General features: G+C 43.1%; 1 protein-coding gene across 3 annotated transcripts in view; it reads left to right on the forward strand.

The window, feature by feature from the left end:
* Positions 1 to 835: 835 nt before the first annotated feature.
* The window catches only part of PPP6C (protein phosphatase 6 catalytic subunit), a 32,686-nt gene continuing 18,327 nt past the window's right edge, over positions 836 to 15,194 (forward strand). For 2 of the 3 annotated variants that reach the window (XM_007471490.1, XM_007471491.1), the window contains exon 1: positions 836 to 1,125. In XM_007471490.1, the coding sequence (XP_007471552.1) occupies positions 1,051 to 1,125 (75 nt within the window). In that variant the 5' untranslated portion in view covers positions 836 to 1,050. Of the gene's footprint in view, positions 1,230 to 1,959; positions 1,988 to 15,194 lie in introns of all 3 variants that reach the window. The other variant, XM_007471489.1, reaches the window with a different exon arrangement.

Here is a 15,194-nt window from a genome sequence, read left to right on the forward strand (position 1 = left end):
GCTGTACCTGGCATATAGTTAAGTGTTCAATTAATAGCTGTTGAGTGAAGGAATGTTGAAAGTGTACTAAGTACCAGGTCCTGTTCTTGGTACAACAAAAAAACTCTCTGCCCTCATGGGACACGCACTGAAGTAGACTTAAGCCACCCAGACCTATTCCACTCTTGGCTCCCCTGCCTATACCCTGTGAGATCTGGGCAAGTTACTCAATCTCTCTGAGCCTTCCTTTGCTATCAATCGTTAGGAGGATTAAACAGAAAAACAGCATTTGTATAGTGCCTGGTCTAAGAAGAGCTTTAATATGTTTTCTTTCTTTCCAGGCTGGAAAGTTGGTAGCCTGACATCTCTGACAAGGGTTTAGGCAAGGTTTCTATTAAGGCCTTGGAAAGGTGCACAGGTTACTATACGGCCAGGCCTACCCAACTTTTTTTTTTTTGGCCCTACCGTGCAGCATGCGGGATCTTAGTTCCCTGACCAGGGAGGAACCCGTGTCCCCTGCAGTGGAAGCGCATAGTCTTAACCACTGGACCGCCAGGGAAGTCCCCAGGCTTACCCAATTTTTTTTTTTTTTTTTTTAGCTTACCCAATTTTTAAGTGAAGATATTCTGGTGAGAGAATGCTTACAAGGGTCGGAGTGAGAAACCAGGGAATGGCTAGTGTCACCTACTTTGCCATTTTGCATCGGAAAAGCCTCGCTGGGTCCCCAGAGGTGAAAGTCTAGAGGAAGGGAAGGGGAGGAAAAGAAGAGTTGCTGGCCACTAAAGAAAACTACAAATCCCAGCACACCCCACGGTAAACAACTACGGGTCTCAGCAGTTTCAGCTCCCTGGACCCAGGGAGCTCTGGGGGCCTGCAGCCTGTGTTCCGCGGGAGAGAGCGTGGGGCGTGTCGAAGCAGCGGGGAAAATCGGGTCAAGCTTTATGCCGCTGCGTAGACGCGTCTCACGGGCCGGACGTGACGTAGGGAGGGTTCCGGCTTCGGCCTCCGCCGCTGCCGCCGCTAGCACAGCCGCGGACGCCGCTGCTGCCGTCGGGGCTTGTTATTTCTAAAATGGCGCCCCTGGACTTGGACAAGTATGTGGAGATAGCGCGGCTGTGCAAATACCTGCCGGAGAACGACCTGAAGGTGAGCCTGGCCGGGGCGGGAGCGCTGCTTTCGGGGCCCCCCCCCTTCCGGCAGCGGGGCTCCCGCCGGCCCGCCCTTCCTCTCTCCGCGGGACCCCCGGCGGTGTCCTGTCCCGTCACGGTGGAGGGCCTAACGCGGTGCGAGGCGACTCGTTCCGACTTGGCGTCACGCGGGGAGCGGGGGCAGCCCGAGTCCCCCGAATGCCATCCCGATTCCCTCAGCGGGGATCCCAAGGGATGTCGCGGCCTCTGCCCCAGGGTTGCCCGTCCTGGCCTTGGGGCTGCCCCGGGGCTCGAACCTTCACGGCTTTGCTTACAAGACTCCTCTCCCCTCACCCCGACCCCGGGTCTCGGAGTCTGAGGCGACCCCCGCGGGCAGTGGCAGCGGTCATCCCCCCAGAGGCGGTGACAGGAGCGCGGGGAGGCCGGCGTCTGACAGGGAATGCAGCGTGCTCCAGGATCGCGGCCCCAGTGGGTTTAGGTGCCTGAGGAATGGGGATAGGGATGGGAAGGGGCAGGTGGGGGCCCGAGCGGTCTGGTAGGGTGAGAGAACGTCAAGTCGTCCTTCTGTTCGAGCACTTCTCCCAGTTGCTTTTTAGGAGTGTTGGTTTTCTTCTGCTCATTCCAGTATGAACTCATTTTCGAGCACGTCTTTGAGCTGTTTTAAGTGGATAAAATAACAGGCTCTCAATAAACACCAATACGTTTCTGTCCTTTAAGTTGTCCCCGCTCCCCCCCCCCCCCCCCCCGTGTCCTCAAGTCCATTCTGTACGTCTGCTTCTTCATGCCTGTCCTGCCCCCCCCACCCCCTGCCCCAATCTCTTCTTAGCTCAAGATTTCATTGTTTTGGTTATCCAAAGGAAGTGAGTCGTTCTTTGTACTGCAGAGTCCTAGTAACAGTAAACCTATGTTTGGGTAAAGGAATGAATGTAAGAATAAAGGAATGTAAGTTTTTAGGATACTGCTTTTTTGACAAGTGTTTCTATGCGTTTGATAAAACCAGTGCTTAGGTGACTAGCAGTGTTTAGAGGTTGGTGGTAGTGCCTGTTCTTGTTCAATTAACTTTGATTTGCTGTGTGGTAAGTGGGTAAACTGTTGATAATTTTGAGTTCTTTTTATTCTTTAAGCTGTGGGTTTAAAGTAATTTATTTTTGTCCGTGAGTTTTTTTCTCTTAAGGAAGATATTACTGGTTTTTTCTTTTGCCATCTCTTGGTACAGGGAGTTGATATTTAACATCAGTCAACAGTGTGCAAAATGTTTAAGACCACAGGAGCTGTTGTGAATGTAACTAACTTGTATGTTCATTATATGTGCTGTTTGATAGGGGAGTCATTCTTGTCCATTTTCCCGTTTTTAACAGGATAATTTAATTAAAATGGGGACAAAGCCAGTATTAGTAGAAATGTAGCTTTCATGCTCTTGTGACAATAGTTTTGTAGCTTCTTTCTGCTATATGGCTTTTTAGGAAACAAGGATTTTTCCTTAAAAAAACGCGACATTGTGACCCAGTTCATTGGAAAACTAAAGTTGGTTTTTGCATGTCAGTGAATTGATGTGGAGTTTTCTGTTCCTTAGGATATGTAAAGCAGTTTTAAGCTTTGTGTTTATAATGAGTAAAATATTGCTTATTATGAAATGTATCTCAATATTGAATATTGAAATGATTTGAAAGACAAATCATTTGGATTTTCTTTAGACCTCTTAATTTGATAAACATTAGATCCTTCCTAACCTAAGAGAATATAGTTATTAAACCATTTCATTTCCCTTTGCAACACAACGGGACTGTACAGTGTGTATCTGTTTCCTAGTAAATTTCCCCCGCACCCCCTGGACCAACCACTAGAAAAAAAAAATTCTGAATTTTTCTATATAAGTGGAGGCTTTTCTTTGTCTTGGAATTTTTTTTTTTTTTTTTTTTTTTCCAGTCCGCGGGCCTCTCAGAGTTGTGGCCTCTCCCGTCGCGGAGCACAGGCTCCGGACGCGCAGGCTCAGCGGCCGTGGCTCACGGGCGCAGCCGCTCTGCGGCATGTGGGATCTTCCCGGACCGGGGCACGAACCCGTGTCCCCTGCATCGGCAGGCGGACTCTCAACCACTGCGCCACCAGGGAAGCCCTGGAAATGTTTTTATCAGATTAATTTTCTTGTGCTGCATCTCTGGTGTATTTAAAGAAATTTAATTCTGTTTCTCCCTCTTGGCATGAAGTGCAAACTAAAATTAGGCAGGCCAAGAAAGTATTCCAGGAGCACTTTTTCTGAGGCTTTAAAGCCAAAATAAAATATTCTGTCAAAGGAAGAAAAATCATTGGAGCCACTTAATGATCATTATGGAAAAGATTTGTTCTGGTAGAAAAATAGACTGAAATTTACCTGTTTTAAATTGGAAGTTGGAGATACTAAATAAAATAATAAATGCGTAGGATGTTCTAGATCTAATCATGATTTCTCTATATCTAAATTGGAAATGGTCAAATCACTAGCCCTGGGTCAAATGTACATAACTGTTTTGAAGGAATAAGGGTGATATATGAAGGTGAGTGGACCAAAGCATAACATTTCTTAAAAAAGAGTTCGTGTGATTCTCATCCACTACAAAAATTTCAGAGAGGATCATAGAAGACACAGATTCCATATCTGACCAAATGTAAGAATGAATGATGAAAGACAGGTTTACTGAATACTTACACTTAAGTATTTTGTCATGGGAGAGGTTCTATAACTTGGAGATTGTCTGATCTCTTCGACAGTTCTTTTTTTTTTTCCGGTAAGTGGGCCTCTCACTGTTGTGGCCTCTCCCATTGTGGAGCACAGGCTTCGGACGCGCAGGCTCAACGGCCATGGCTCACGGGCCTAGCCGCTCCGTGGCATGTGGGATCTTCCCGGACCGGGGCATGAACCTGTGTCCCCTGCATCAGCAGGCGGACTCTCAACCACTGCGCCACCAGGGAAGCCCCTCTTCGACAGTTCTTAAAGGTACCATGTAAGTAAAGAAGTTGCACACTGAGTTGGTGTTCAGTTTTTTTTTTTTTTTTTACTGAAGAACTGAAGACAGTTTCCATGGTAGGGGTTGGGAGAATACTAGTGTCTACCTCAGACATGCAACACAGGGAGAAGTAACCACTTCTGTGGATTGATAGTTGCTGTAATCTTTTTTGGAACTCTCTTTTTTTTTTGCGGTACGCGGGCCTCTCACTGTTGTGGCCTCTCCCATTGCGGAGCACAGGCTCCGGACGCGCAGGCTCAGCGGCCATGGCTCATGGGCCCAGCCGCTCCGCGGCATGTGGGATCCTCCCAGACCGGGGCACGAACCCGTGTCCCCTGCATCAGCAGGTGGACTCTCAACCACTGCGCCACCAGGGAAGCCCTTGGAACTCACTTTTATGTTTAGTCTGAGCCATCTCTGTTTTTCATATAAGACCACTGCTCTGCAAAACTGTACTTCTGTTTGAAATGCCTCCATAAAGCTTCAGAGAATTCTCCCTTGCTTTTTTCTAAGACTTGGTGAAGAGCCTTTTGTACCTCCTTATTCAGCCTCTATCTGATTTTATAGATTCTCATATATGGTAGTCTTGAGCCTTCTGGATTTGAAGCCTGTTAGTCTTGTCACTCACCTTATTGCCTATCTTACTGATCATTCTGTTTACCTGAGTTGTTTGGTTTTGTATATTATCTTTCTTTAGGTATTTCAAGGAAAAATGAACACAGTACAGCAGTTAGGGACAGACTGTGGCTTTCTATAGGGCTAGAATAGTTTTTTCAGTGTTTTCATTGATAATCTTTCTGAAACCCTTTCTGATAATGCTTGGCATTTTGTCTTTTTGGCTACAGAATCACAGTCTCTTGGATCTTCTGAAAATAGTCTGTAGCAGTGCTGTCCAATAGAAAATGCTCAGAAATGTGAGCCTCAAATTGTTAAATTTTTTAAAGTAAAAAGAAACAGGTGCCGGAGCCTGTGCTGTGCAAGGGGAGAGGCCACAACAGTGAGAGGCCCATGTACTGCAAAAAAAAAAAAGAAAAAAGAAAAAAGAAACAGGTGAAATCAATCTTAGTAATATTTTATTTAACCCAATTTCAACATGCAATTAATATAAAATTACTAACATAAAACTTTTTTTTTTTGTATTAAGTCTACGAAATGTGGTATATGTTTTACATTTACAATACATCCCAGTTTGGATCAGCCACATTTCAGGTGCTCAATAGCTACATGTGGTAGTAGGTTTCCTATAGGACAGTGCACACTTCTAATGACTCCCCAGACCCTTTTCTAGAATTTCAGAGCTGAGAGAGAATCAGAGTTTGCCTAGTTCTGTATTCTTCTCACTTTACTGAGGGGGAACTGAGCTTTGTAGAGTTTATGATCTGCCTGAGGATGTCCAGCTAATCAGTGAATTAAGTTGGAAAGACTTTGTGCAGAGCTCTTTCTGATACAGTTAATAGCCTTCTAGGATGGGAAATAGCATACTTTTCTAAGTATGTCTTCCACTTAATCACCTTTCTTTTTACCTTCCATTCTGAGTACATTAGAGTGCTTTCTTCTGACAGTGTGCCTTGTACTTCCCTGCTTCTTTGCTTCTGCTTAGTCTCTTTCTTTTACCTACTTAATACTCATATAGCACAAATATTAAATCATTTAATACTGTGTGAGTTGGGTACTAACATTTACCCCATTTTGCAGACAGGTATCTCAAGCACAGGCAGATTAAGTAACTTTTCAAAGGCATATACCTAGTAGGAAAGTGAAGGAGCTGCATTCAGACCTAGGCAGTCTGGCTCCAGGGGTCACGTCCATATCTACCACTTATGTTTCCTCTATACAATACCCTTCATGCCCCTTTTAATTTTATTTATTTATTTATTTATTTTTTGGCCATGCCAAATGGCTTGTGGAATCTTAGTTCCCCTACCAGGGATTGAACCCGGGCCCACAGCTGTGAAAGCACAGAGTCCTAACCACTGGACCACCAGGGAATTCCCCTCTATGCTCTTTTTTAGCTCTAGCTCAGATGTCACTTTCTCCATACAGGGTTCCTAGATTCCATAGTCAGAATTATTAGTAATGGTTAGAATTTACACAGCTACTTACAGTTTTCAGAGTACCTTCATGTCCACTCTATCACTGTGATATGCAGAACAAATATCAGGACTTGATAAGGTTTAAGTGACTTTTGCCACAGTGAGTCAGCAGAGTATATACCTGAATTTATTTGCTATTTAAAATTTCCATTCTGGAATTCCCTGGTGGTCCAGTGGTTAGGACTCGGTGCTTTCGCTGCCATGGCCCAGGTTCAGTATCTGGTCCGGGAACTAAGATCCCGCAAGATGTTTGGCAAGGCCAAAAAATTTTCCATTCTTTCTGTTCTATACTAACCTTTGCCCCATAGCACTTTTTGTTCCATTTTACTACTACTTGTATTGTTCTGTCTTGTATGATAGTAAATATACCTGTCTCCACCATTAGACTGCAAGCTTCTTGAAGGGCCAGGATCATATCTTGTTTATTTTTGTATTCTCCACAGTCTTAGAACACTGCCTTGTATATGATAGGCACTCAGTTAAGGTGTGTTGAATCAAACCGTACTGCTTTACAACAGACATTTCTTTAACTGTCTCCTGCGTCAAGTACTATTCCCTGTGGATGCTAGAGATACAATTTGGCACTTCTCTCTGTCTTTGAGGGGCTCTCAATATAGTAGGGGAGATAGAGAGGTAAACAAATGATCATTGCATAGTTTGGTAGGTGCTAAAATAGAGAGCTGTCCAGCGTATCGGAGAACATAGAAGCAGGAGCATCTAACTCTGAAGCCACAGATGGTTTCACAAAGGAGGAGCAATGAGCGGATGAGCAGAGTTTTTTCAGGTAGACAAGACAGGAAGGAAAGAACATGAAGCAGAAGAAATACCATATGCAATGGTATAGCTTAATCTAAAAGAAGATGGCTGGTCAACTTGAAGTAGTTTGGTATGGCTTGAGGTGGTGCAGAGAAGACAGGCAGAGACCAAGTCATGGAAGATTAGGCTGATAGACTTGAATTTTTATCTTTGAGATGGTTCATGTATAAACACTTTGAAATGTTTTTATATTTTAGGGAAAAACAAATAAATCATGCTTGATGATATTTTTAAAAATATAGCTAACTGAAAAGTAGATTCAAAGGAAACTATTAGATACACTGTTGTGTGTAGTAGGAATATGACAAAATCATAAAGATGATATCTGAATGGAGTTTGGGAAACACTATCATAGAGGAGTGTCCTTGAGAGGTTTTTAAGGGGGACAGTGACAGGTTTTAGGAATTTTCTAGCAGCATTATGGACCTTGGATTGCAATGGGACAAAAATGTCATAGGAGCAATAGACCAGGTGACATGAAAGCTTTTGAAGTAAGCCAGTAACAAGTGGTTGTGGTGTTTAAAAGGAAATGAAGATGGTATAATAGGACCTGTTGACAGATTATGTCTAGGTTTGAGAGAGAGAGAGGAAGAGTTCAGTGTAATCTCTTAGTTTCTGGCATGGATTACTTAGTAAATACTAATAACTAGATTAAGGCATACAAGGGAGTTTGGTTTGGGCCAGACTGAATTTGAGATGCTGCCAAGTCAAGACACTGAGGCAGAAACGTTCAGAAGACTGTTGGATAAACAGATCTGTTGGGTAACAAATATTTGATTACCAAATGTGCTCCAGACACTGTTCTAATAGTGTTAAACTCAGGAGAAAGGTCTAGACCAGTGGTTCTCAGCTGGGGGTGATTTTGCCCCCGAGCGGATATTTGGCGATGTCTGGAGACACTTGTAGATTTTCGCAGTTATCTAGGGGGTGTAAAGGCCAGATGTTGCTGAACATCATACAGTGCACAGGACAGCAGCCCCCACAACAGAGAGTTGTCGGTAGTGCCAGGGCTCAGAAACTCTGGTTTTTACTGAAGGTACAGATATTTCCTTCTGGATTGTTAGCGTGTGAATATCATTGTCATCTTGGATTCCCGCTCCCACTCTTCATTCCCAGTGATTTGTGTTATAGTAGAGACTCTATTCAAAGGCTGTGTAGAATATAAACTTAGATAGATTTTTATTTCTTAAGAAGAGATTTTATAAATACCAGTATGTAAAAGTGAATAAAGGAAATAGTGTGTTTCAGATAACAAGATCAGCTAAATGAAGAATTACAGAAATTCAAAACCCAGTGTATTTGAGGGGCAAGAGAGAACAGGGAGACAGGAGCAGAGAATAGAGTGGATCTGTAAACAAGTATCTTGAGGAAAATGTAGAGAAGGGAAATAGGGTCTCCTAAGAATGGGTCCATGAACCTCTACTTTTTCAAGGATTAGGAATTGATTAGGCACCGTGGGGAGAAATGGGTGTAGTTTGCCCAAAATTTGGGATAAGATTGAGAATCTTGCCTCAGTGACTGCTTTGGGGCAGAAAGAGAAACAAACCATGCTTCCTACAAATCAAGCTGCAAAAAAAAAGCTGTGAAGGGCTTTGGAGGAGCCTCTCCCATGGCAAGACTGGGCTCGGGAGGCCAGTGTGTGTGTAGTTGGCTGACATATGTAGAGTTTGTGCTGAGATTTCATAGACTTCTTATTTTTATGTGTTCTTGACATGAATTTGTAAGCTACTGCTGAACTGGAGTGATGAGAGGCAGTGGCTTTGGCTTAGAGGCTTAGTGCTCTAAGTCCTCTGTTGGGACTGCAGAAGTGGCAGTTATAGGAGACAGCTGTTAACTTTACTCAAGTTAGCATGCCTGGCCTCGGGTTGAAGATGTTGCTTAAGTAGTTTACATGGTTCGCTAGGCACTCACTGGCTTTTGGTAGGGTTTCACAGTGATGTTCTTTAGCTAATGGTCTCCTGTTACTTTCAGATCAGCACTGGGGGTTTGGGCCAGTCACCGTAAGTGACTTGCAGTTCAGGAAGCATTATGGGCCAGGAGAGCCAGTCATATGTGGGTGCAAATTCTGCAGCATTCAAAATGGGAACTATAGAGTCCCTCACGAATCCGTGCTGTGATTAGTTTCAGAATGTTAAATGATAACTCACTTTGTTCTAAAAAGGATATAGAGTGGTTTACAAAGAAGCATTCAATATAGCAAGATAAATTATATTCAGAATAAGTAAGAAAAATGAGACAAAAAGAAAATAAAGATAGGAAACCAAGATGGAGCCAATAGGAAAAATAAGAGTAGTACGTATAAAATAAAAGCTGTGATGACTGGGTTACTTCTTTGAGATTAGGCCTTAAGCTTTCTAGGAGCCTACAGAAAGATGTAAACTGATCAATTTAAAAAAATTTACAGAGTCTGTAAGATGATAAAAATAAGTTTCTCGGGGAAATCACATCTATCCTTGATGGAAGAAACAAAGAGACATTCCTCCCCCAGTCCTCCTTGAAGGCAACTATTTAATCACAGCATCCTATGCACCTTGTTTATAGTCCACACAATGACAAGCTCTGTAGAGGACTGTTTCCTATAATGTCCTTTACTACAGTTTGATAGTATGACATTAAAGTGCAATTTGGGAAAAAGCAATTGGGAAAGGAGTGCAGTGTAACGCAGGGTGAGGACAGCCCTCTCTAGAGGACAGTCTGGCTTAATTCATGGTGGAGTTTATAGTAGGTTGGTTTGTTTGGGTAACATACTAGTAATTGATCTTTAAAGGGGTGTACACCAAATTTGTTGGAGCCCCCAAATTTACAAGAGTGGTCAAGAGGAGAGATCAACATTATACGCTTATGTCAGAGAATATATTAGGTATGGGCCCTGACCTTCACTGATGGAAGTTAGGTCTGTTCTTAAAAGATGTGCAGTCTGAAAGAACAAGCAGGCCTCCTGGCAACAAACAGAAAACTCTGCCCACTCCTGGACAAATTACAGCAAAGCACTTCTGCAGATACCTTGGTGGAATTCTCTTTGAGGAGGTTTGGTGAGTGTACCTGAAAAAAATCTCAAATATTAATTGAGCAAGGCATTATACCTAAGAAAGGTGGGTAAGGTCCTGAGATAGGTACTTTAAAACATCACTATATTGTTTTATTTTTAAAATTGTATAGTTTCAGAAAGTACATTTAAAAGTATAAATTGTTGCTCTATGAGGCTAACCTAAAAAAAGTAGTGCTCTTTTTACTGGCTGACTGAGAAAGGAGGTGGTAATGAAAGACTATAAAAAAATACAGGCCAATCATGGCATATTTGTTCTTTGGAACTACCCTTAAGCTACATGGAAGTGAGTTAGGGTGAAAAAAAAATGCAAACAGTAATTGTAAACTTTGGGAGCTATTACTATACAAATAATAAATTATATATCACAGGTCTAATGGATTATAATAGAAAGAGGATGTTGTACAACACTGATCTTTTGAAATTGATTGGGAGGACAGCTACCCCTGTCCACAAGGAGTAGATTTGAGTGGTTATGGTCAATGTGGTAATTATTATTTTTAAAGAGGTAATATATATTATTAATTTAAAAATAACAGTTTTATGAGATATAATTCACATATCATAAAATTAATTTTTAAAGTTTATAATTCAGTGGGGGTTTTTTCCCAGTGGGTTTTAATATATTTACAGAGTTGTGCAACCATTGCCATAATCAATGTTAGAACATTTTTATCATCCCAAAGAGAAACTATACCCATTAACAGAAACTCCCCATTACCCCTTACCTCAAAGTCCAGCCCTAAGCAACCATTAATCTATTTTATATCTTCATGGATTTGCCTATTCCAGGCATTTCAGATAAATTGAGTCATATATTGAGTTGGCTAAAAAGTTCCTTCGGGTTTTCGCATAAGGTGTTACGGAACTTTTTGCCAACTCAATATATATATATATATATTTTAAAATAAATTTATTTATTTGTTTATTTATTTATTTTTGGCTGTGTTGGGTCTTCATTGCTGCGCGCGGGCTCTCTCCAGCTGTGGTGAGCGGGGGCCACTCCTCGCCGTGGTGCATCGGCTTCGCATTGCGGTGCTTGTTGCAGAGCACGGGCTCCAGGCACACAGGCCCCAGCGGCTGTGGCACGCAGGCTCAGCAGTTGGGGCTCGCAGACTCCAGAGCGCAGGCTCAGTAGTTGTGGTGCACGGGCTTAGTTGCTCTACGGCATGTGGGATCCTCCCGGACCAGGGCTCGAACCCGTGTTCCCTGCATTGGCAGGCGGATTCTTCACCACTGAGCCACCAGGGAAGCCCCTTCATGCTTTTTTAAAAAGTAAAATAAATAAACGAAGATGAAAGTGGAATGCGTTTTGGTTGACATCTCTGGCAACTGCTGTTTTGGGTTTGATGTATATCCTCCTAGCTTATTTTATTTTATTATTTTTTCATTTTACTGTATTGGGTCTTAGTTGTGGTACGTGGGATCTTCATTGAGGCATGTGGGATCTTTTGTTGTGGCGCTCCGGCTCTTCGATGTGGTGTGCAGGCAGGCTCAGTAGTTTCGGCGCATGGGCTTAGTTGCCCTGAGGTATGTGGGATCTTAGTTCCCCGACCAGGGATCGAACCCGCGTCCCCTGCATTGGAAGGCAGATTCTTAACCGCTGGACCACCAGGGAAGTCCCCCAGGTTGGTATTTCTATTTTGTGGATGAGGAAACTGAGGCACAGAGAGATGAAGTAACTTAGCAGGGTTACACAGCTAAGTAACAGACAGTAAGCTAAGTAATAGGTTGTAAGAAATAGAGGTGATATTGTTCTGTGATCTCTTTGACTTCAAAGACTGTGCTCTTAACCTCTGAACTGTGCCATTGTGTTACTTGTGTAAGATATCCTGCAATTGGTACTTGTTGATTTAGGAGTAAAGGAGTATTCTCTCTGGGCCCTACTCTATTCCTCTAAAATTTGACCTTCCATCAGTATTTTCTTTTTTAAAAATTTTGTTTATTTTATTTATTTATTTTTGGCTGTGTTGGGCTGTCGTTGGCTTTCTCTAGCTGTGGCGAGAGGGGGCTACTCTTCGTTGAGATGTGCAGGCTTCTCATTGTGGTGGCTTCTCTTGTTGTGGAGCATGGGCTCTAGGAGCACGGGCTTCAGTAGTTGTGGTACGTGGGTTCAGTAGTTGTGGCTCGCGGGCTCTAGAGTGCAGGCTCAGGAGATGTGGCGCACGGGCTTAGTTGCTCCACAGCATGTGGGATCATGGCTCGAACCCATGTCCCCTGCATTGGCAGGCGGACTCTTTACCACTGCGCCGCCAGGGAAGCCCCTTCCATCAGTATTGAACATAGCTGATTACTCCTCTTTTGAAACATTTTCTTCACCGGACTTCCATAATACTACACTCTCATGGTTTCCTTTGTACCTCATCAAGCAGTCCCTTTTGCTGGTTCCTCCTTCTGTCCCTAACTTCTGTGTGAAGTATTAAGACTCCTTTTTGTAACTTATCCTTTTCCCTATTTGTAAGCAGCCACTTTAGTTGTCTCTTCTAGTCTCATGACTTCAAATATATATTTCCTGACAATCTCCAAATTAGTCTCTCTAGCCTGGATCCTTTTCCTTGAATTCAGGACTCACTCGGTCAGCTGTTTACAGCACATCTTAGGCACTTTGAAGTCTGATAGGCATTGCAGACTTAGTATGTCAAAATCAAATTCTTACAGCCAAATAGTGGAAAGAACCCAAATGTCCAGCAACTGATGAATGGATAAGCAAAATGTGGTAAATACATACAATGGAATATTATTCAACTATAAAGAAGAACAAACAAATCATGTATGTTACAATGTGGATGAACTTTAAAAACTTATGTTAAGTGAAAGAAGCCAGTCACAAAAGGCCCCATTTCTAGATGTCCAGAATGAACAAATCCATAGACACAGCAGACTAGTGATTGCCTAGGGCTGTGGGGTGGGGTTGTGGGAGGTGGGAGATGAGTGCTAATGAGTATACAGTTTCTTTTTCGGGTGATGAGAATGTTCTAAAATTGATTATGGTGATGGTTGCCCAACAGTGAACATGCTGAAAACCATTGAATTTTATGCATTAAAGGGGTGAATTTTACGATGTGTGAATTATATCTCAGTGAAGTTGTTAAAAAAGCCCCACAAATTCCTGGTTCCCCGTCCCACAAAGAAAACCCAGACGAATCAAAACAATCTACTACTCATAAAAAAATAATTGAGAAACACTGGGCTTATTAAAATTAAAAACTTTGCTCTGCATGGGAATTCCCTGGTGGTCCAGTGGTTAGGATTTCATGCTGTCACTGCTGAGGGCCCAGGTTCGATCCCTCGTCAAGGAACTAAAATCCCACAAGCCACGCAGCCAAAAAAACAAAAACAAAAACGTTGCTCTGCAAAAGACGCTTTCAAGAGAATGAGAAGGCAAGCCCTGGACTGGGAGAAAATATTTGTGAAAGACATGTCTGATAAGGGACTTTTATCCAGAATAAACAAAACACTCTTAAAACTCAGCAGTAGGAAAACAAACAGCCCTATTAAAAATGGGCCAAAGGGGCTTCCCTGGTGGCGCAGTGGTTAAGAATCCACCTGCCAATGTAGGAGACACAGGTTCGAGCTCTGGTCCTGGAAGATCCCACATGCCGCAGAGCAGCTAAGCCCGTGTACCACAACTACTGAGCCTGCGCTCTAGATCCCACGTGCCACAACTACTGGGCCCATGTGCTGCAACTACTGAAGCCTGCATGCCTAGAGCCCATGCTCTGCAACAAGAGAAGCCACCGCAGTGAGAAGCCTGCACACCGCAACGAAGAGTAGCCCCCACTCACCGCAACTAGAGAAAGCCCATGCGCGGCAACGAAGACCCAACACAGCCAAAAAAAAAAAAGGGCCAAAGACTTGAACAGATACCTCAGCAAAGAAGATATATAGATGACAAATAAGCCTATGAAAAGGTGCTCCATATCATGTCATTAGGGAGATGCAAATTAAAACAAGGTGGGAATTCCCCAGCGGTCCAGTGGTTAGGACTCTTGCTTTCACTGCCGAGGGCCCAGGTTCAATCCCTGGTCAGGGAACTGAGATCCCACAGTCCGCGTGGTACGGCCAAAAACAAAACACAACAAAAACAACAACAAGGCAGTACCACTACACACCTATTAGAATGGCCAGAATCCAAAACACTGGCAGCACCAAACACTGGCAAAACTGTAGAGCAACGGAAACTCTCACTCATTGTTGATGGGGATGCAGACTAGTACAGTCACTTTCGAAGATCATTTAGCAGTTTCTTACCAAACTAAACACCCTTACCGTATGATGTAGCAGTCATGCTCCTTGGTGTTTATCCAAATGAGTTGAAAACTTAACATCCACTGTAAAACCTATACAGAGATGTTTATGGCAGCATTATTCATAATTGCCAAAATTTGAAAGCAACCAAGATGTCCTTCAGTAGACAAATGGTTAAATAAACTGGTACATTGAGATAATGGAATATTATTCAGCGCTAAAAAGAAATGAGCTATCAAGCCATGGAGAGACATGAAGGAAGCTTAAATGCGTATTACTATGTGAAAGAAGCCAACCTGAAAAGACAACATATGTATGATTCCAACTATATGACATTCTAGAAAAGGCAAAACTATGGTGATAGTAAAAAGATCAGTGGTTTCCATCCTTTCCCCATACCTTGCCCAACACATCTCTTAAATGTGGATGTCATCTGTATCATTTATCACATCCTTTAGTAAACTGGTAAATGCAAGTGTTTCCCTGAGTTCTGTGAGCTGCTCTAGCAAATTATTCAAACCTAAGGAGGAGGTCTTTGGAACCTCTGCTCTATACCTGGTTGGTTAGAAGCGCAGGTGATAACCTGGGCTTGCAACTGTTGTTTGAAGTGTGTGTGTGTATTGGCAGGGTATTTGTAGGGGGGGGCGGGGGGCAGTGTTGTGGGACTGAGCCCTTAAGCTGTGGGATCTGACACTATCTCTGGTAGATGATGTCAGAATTAAGTTAAATTGTAGGATAACCCGCTGGTGTTGCAGAGAATTGCATATTGTAGGGAGAAAAAACCTTGGTGACCAGGAGTGTCAAAACTGTGAGTGTTCTGTGTGACTAGTAAGGGAGACACATAGGAAAGAAGCACAAAGTAGGGAAGAACTGAGTTTTTCCC

The sequence above is a fragment of the Lipotes vexillifer genome, unplaced genomic scaffold (genome assembly GCF_000442215.2).
Source record: "Lipotes vexillifer unplaced genomic scaffold, Lipotes_vexillifer_v1.1 scaffold1600, whole genome shotgun sequence".
Taxonomy (NCBI): Eukaryota; Metazoa; Chordata; class Mammalia; order Artiodactyla; family Lipotidae; genus Lipotes; species Lipotes vexillifer.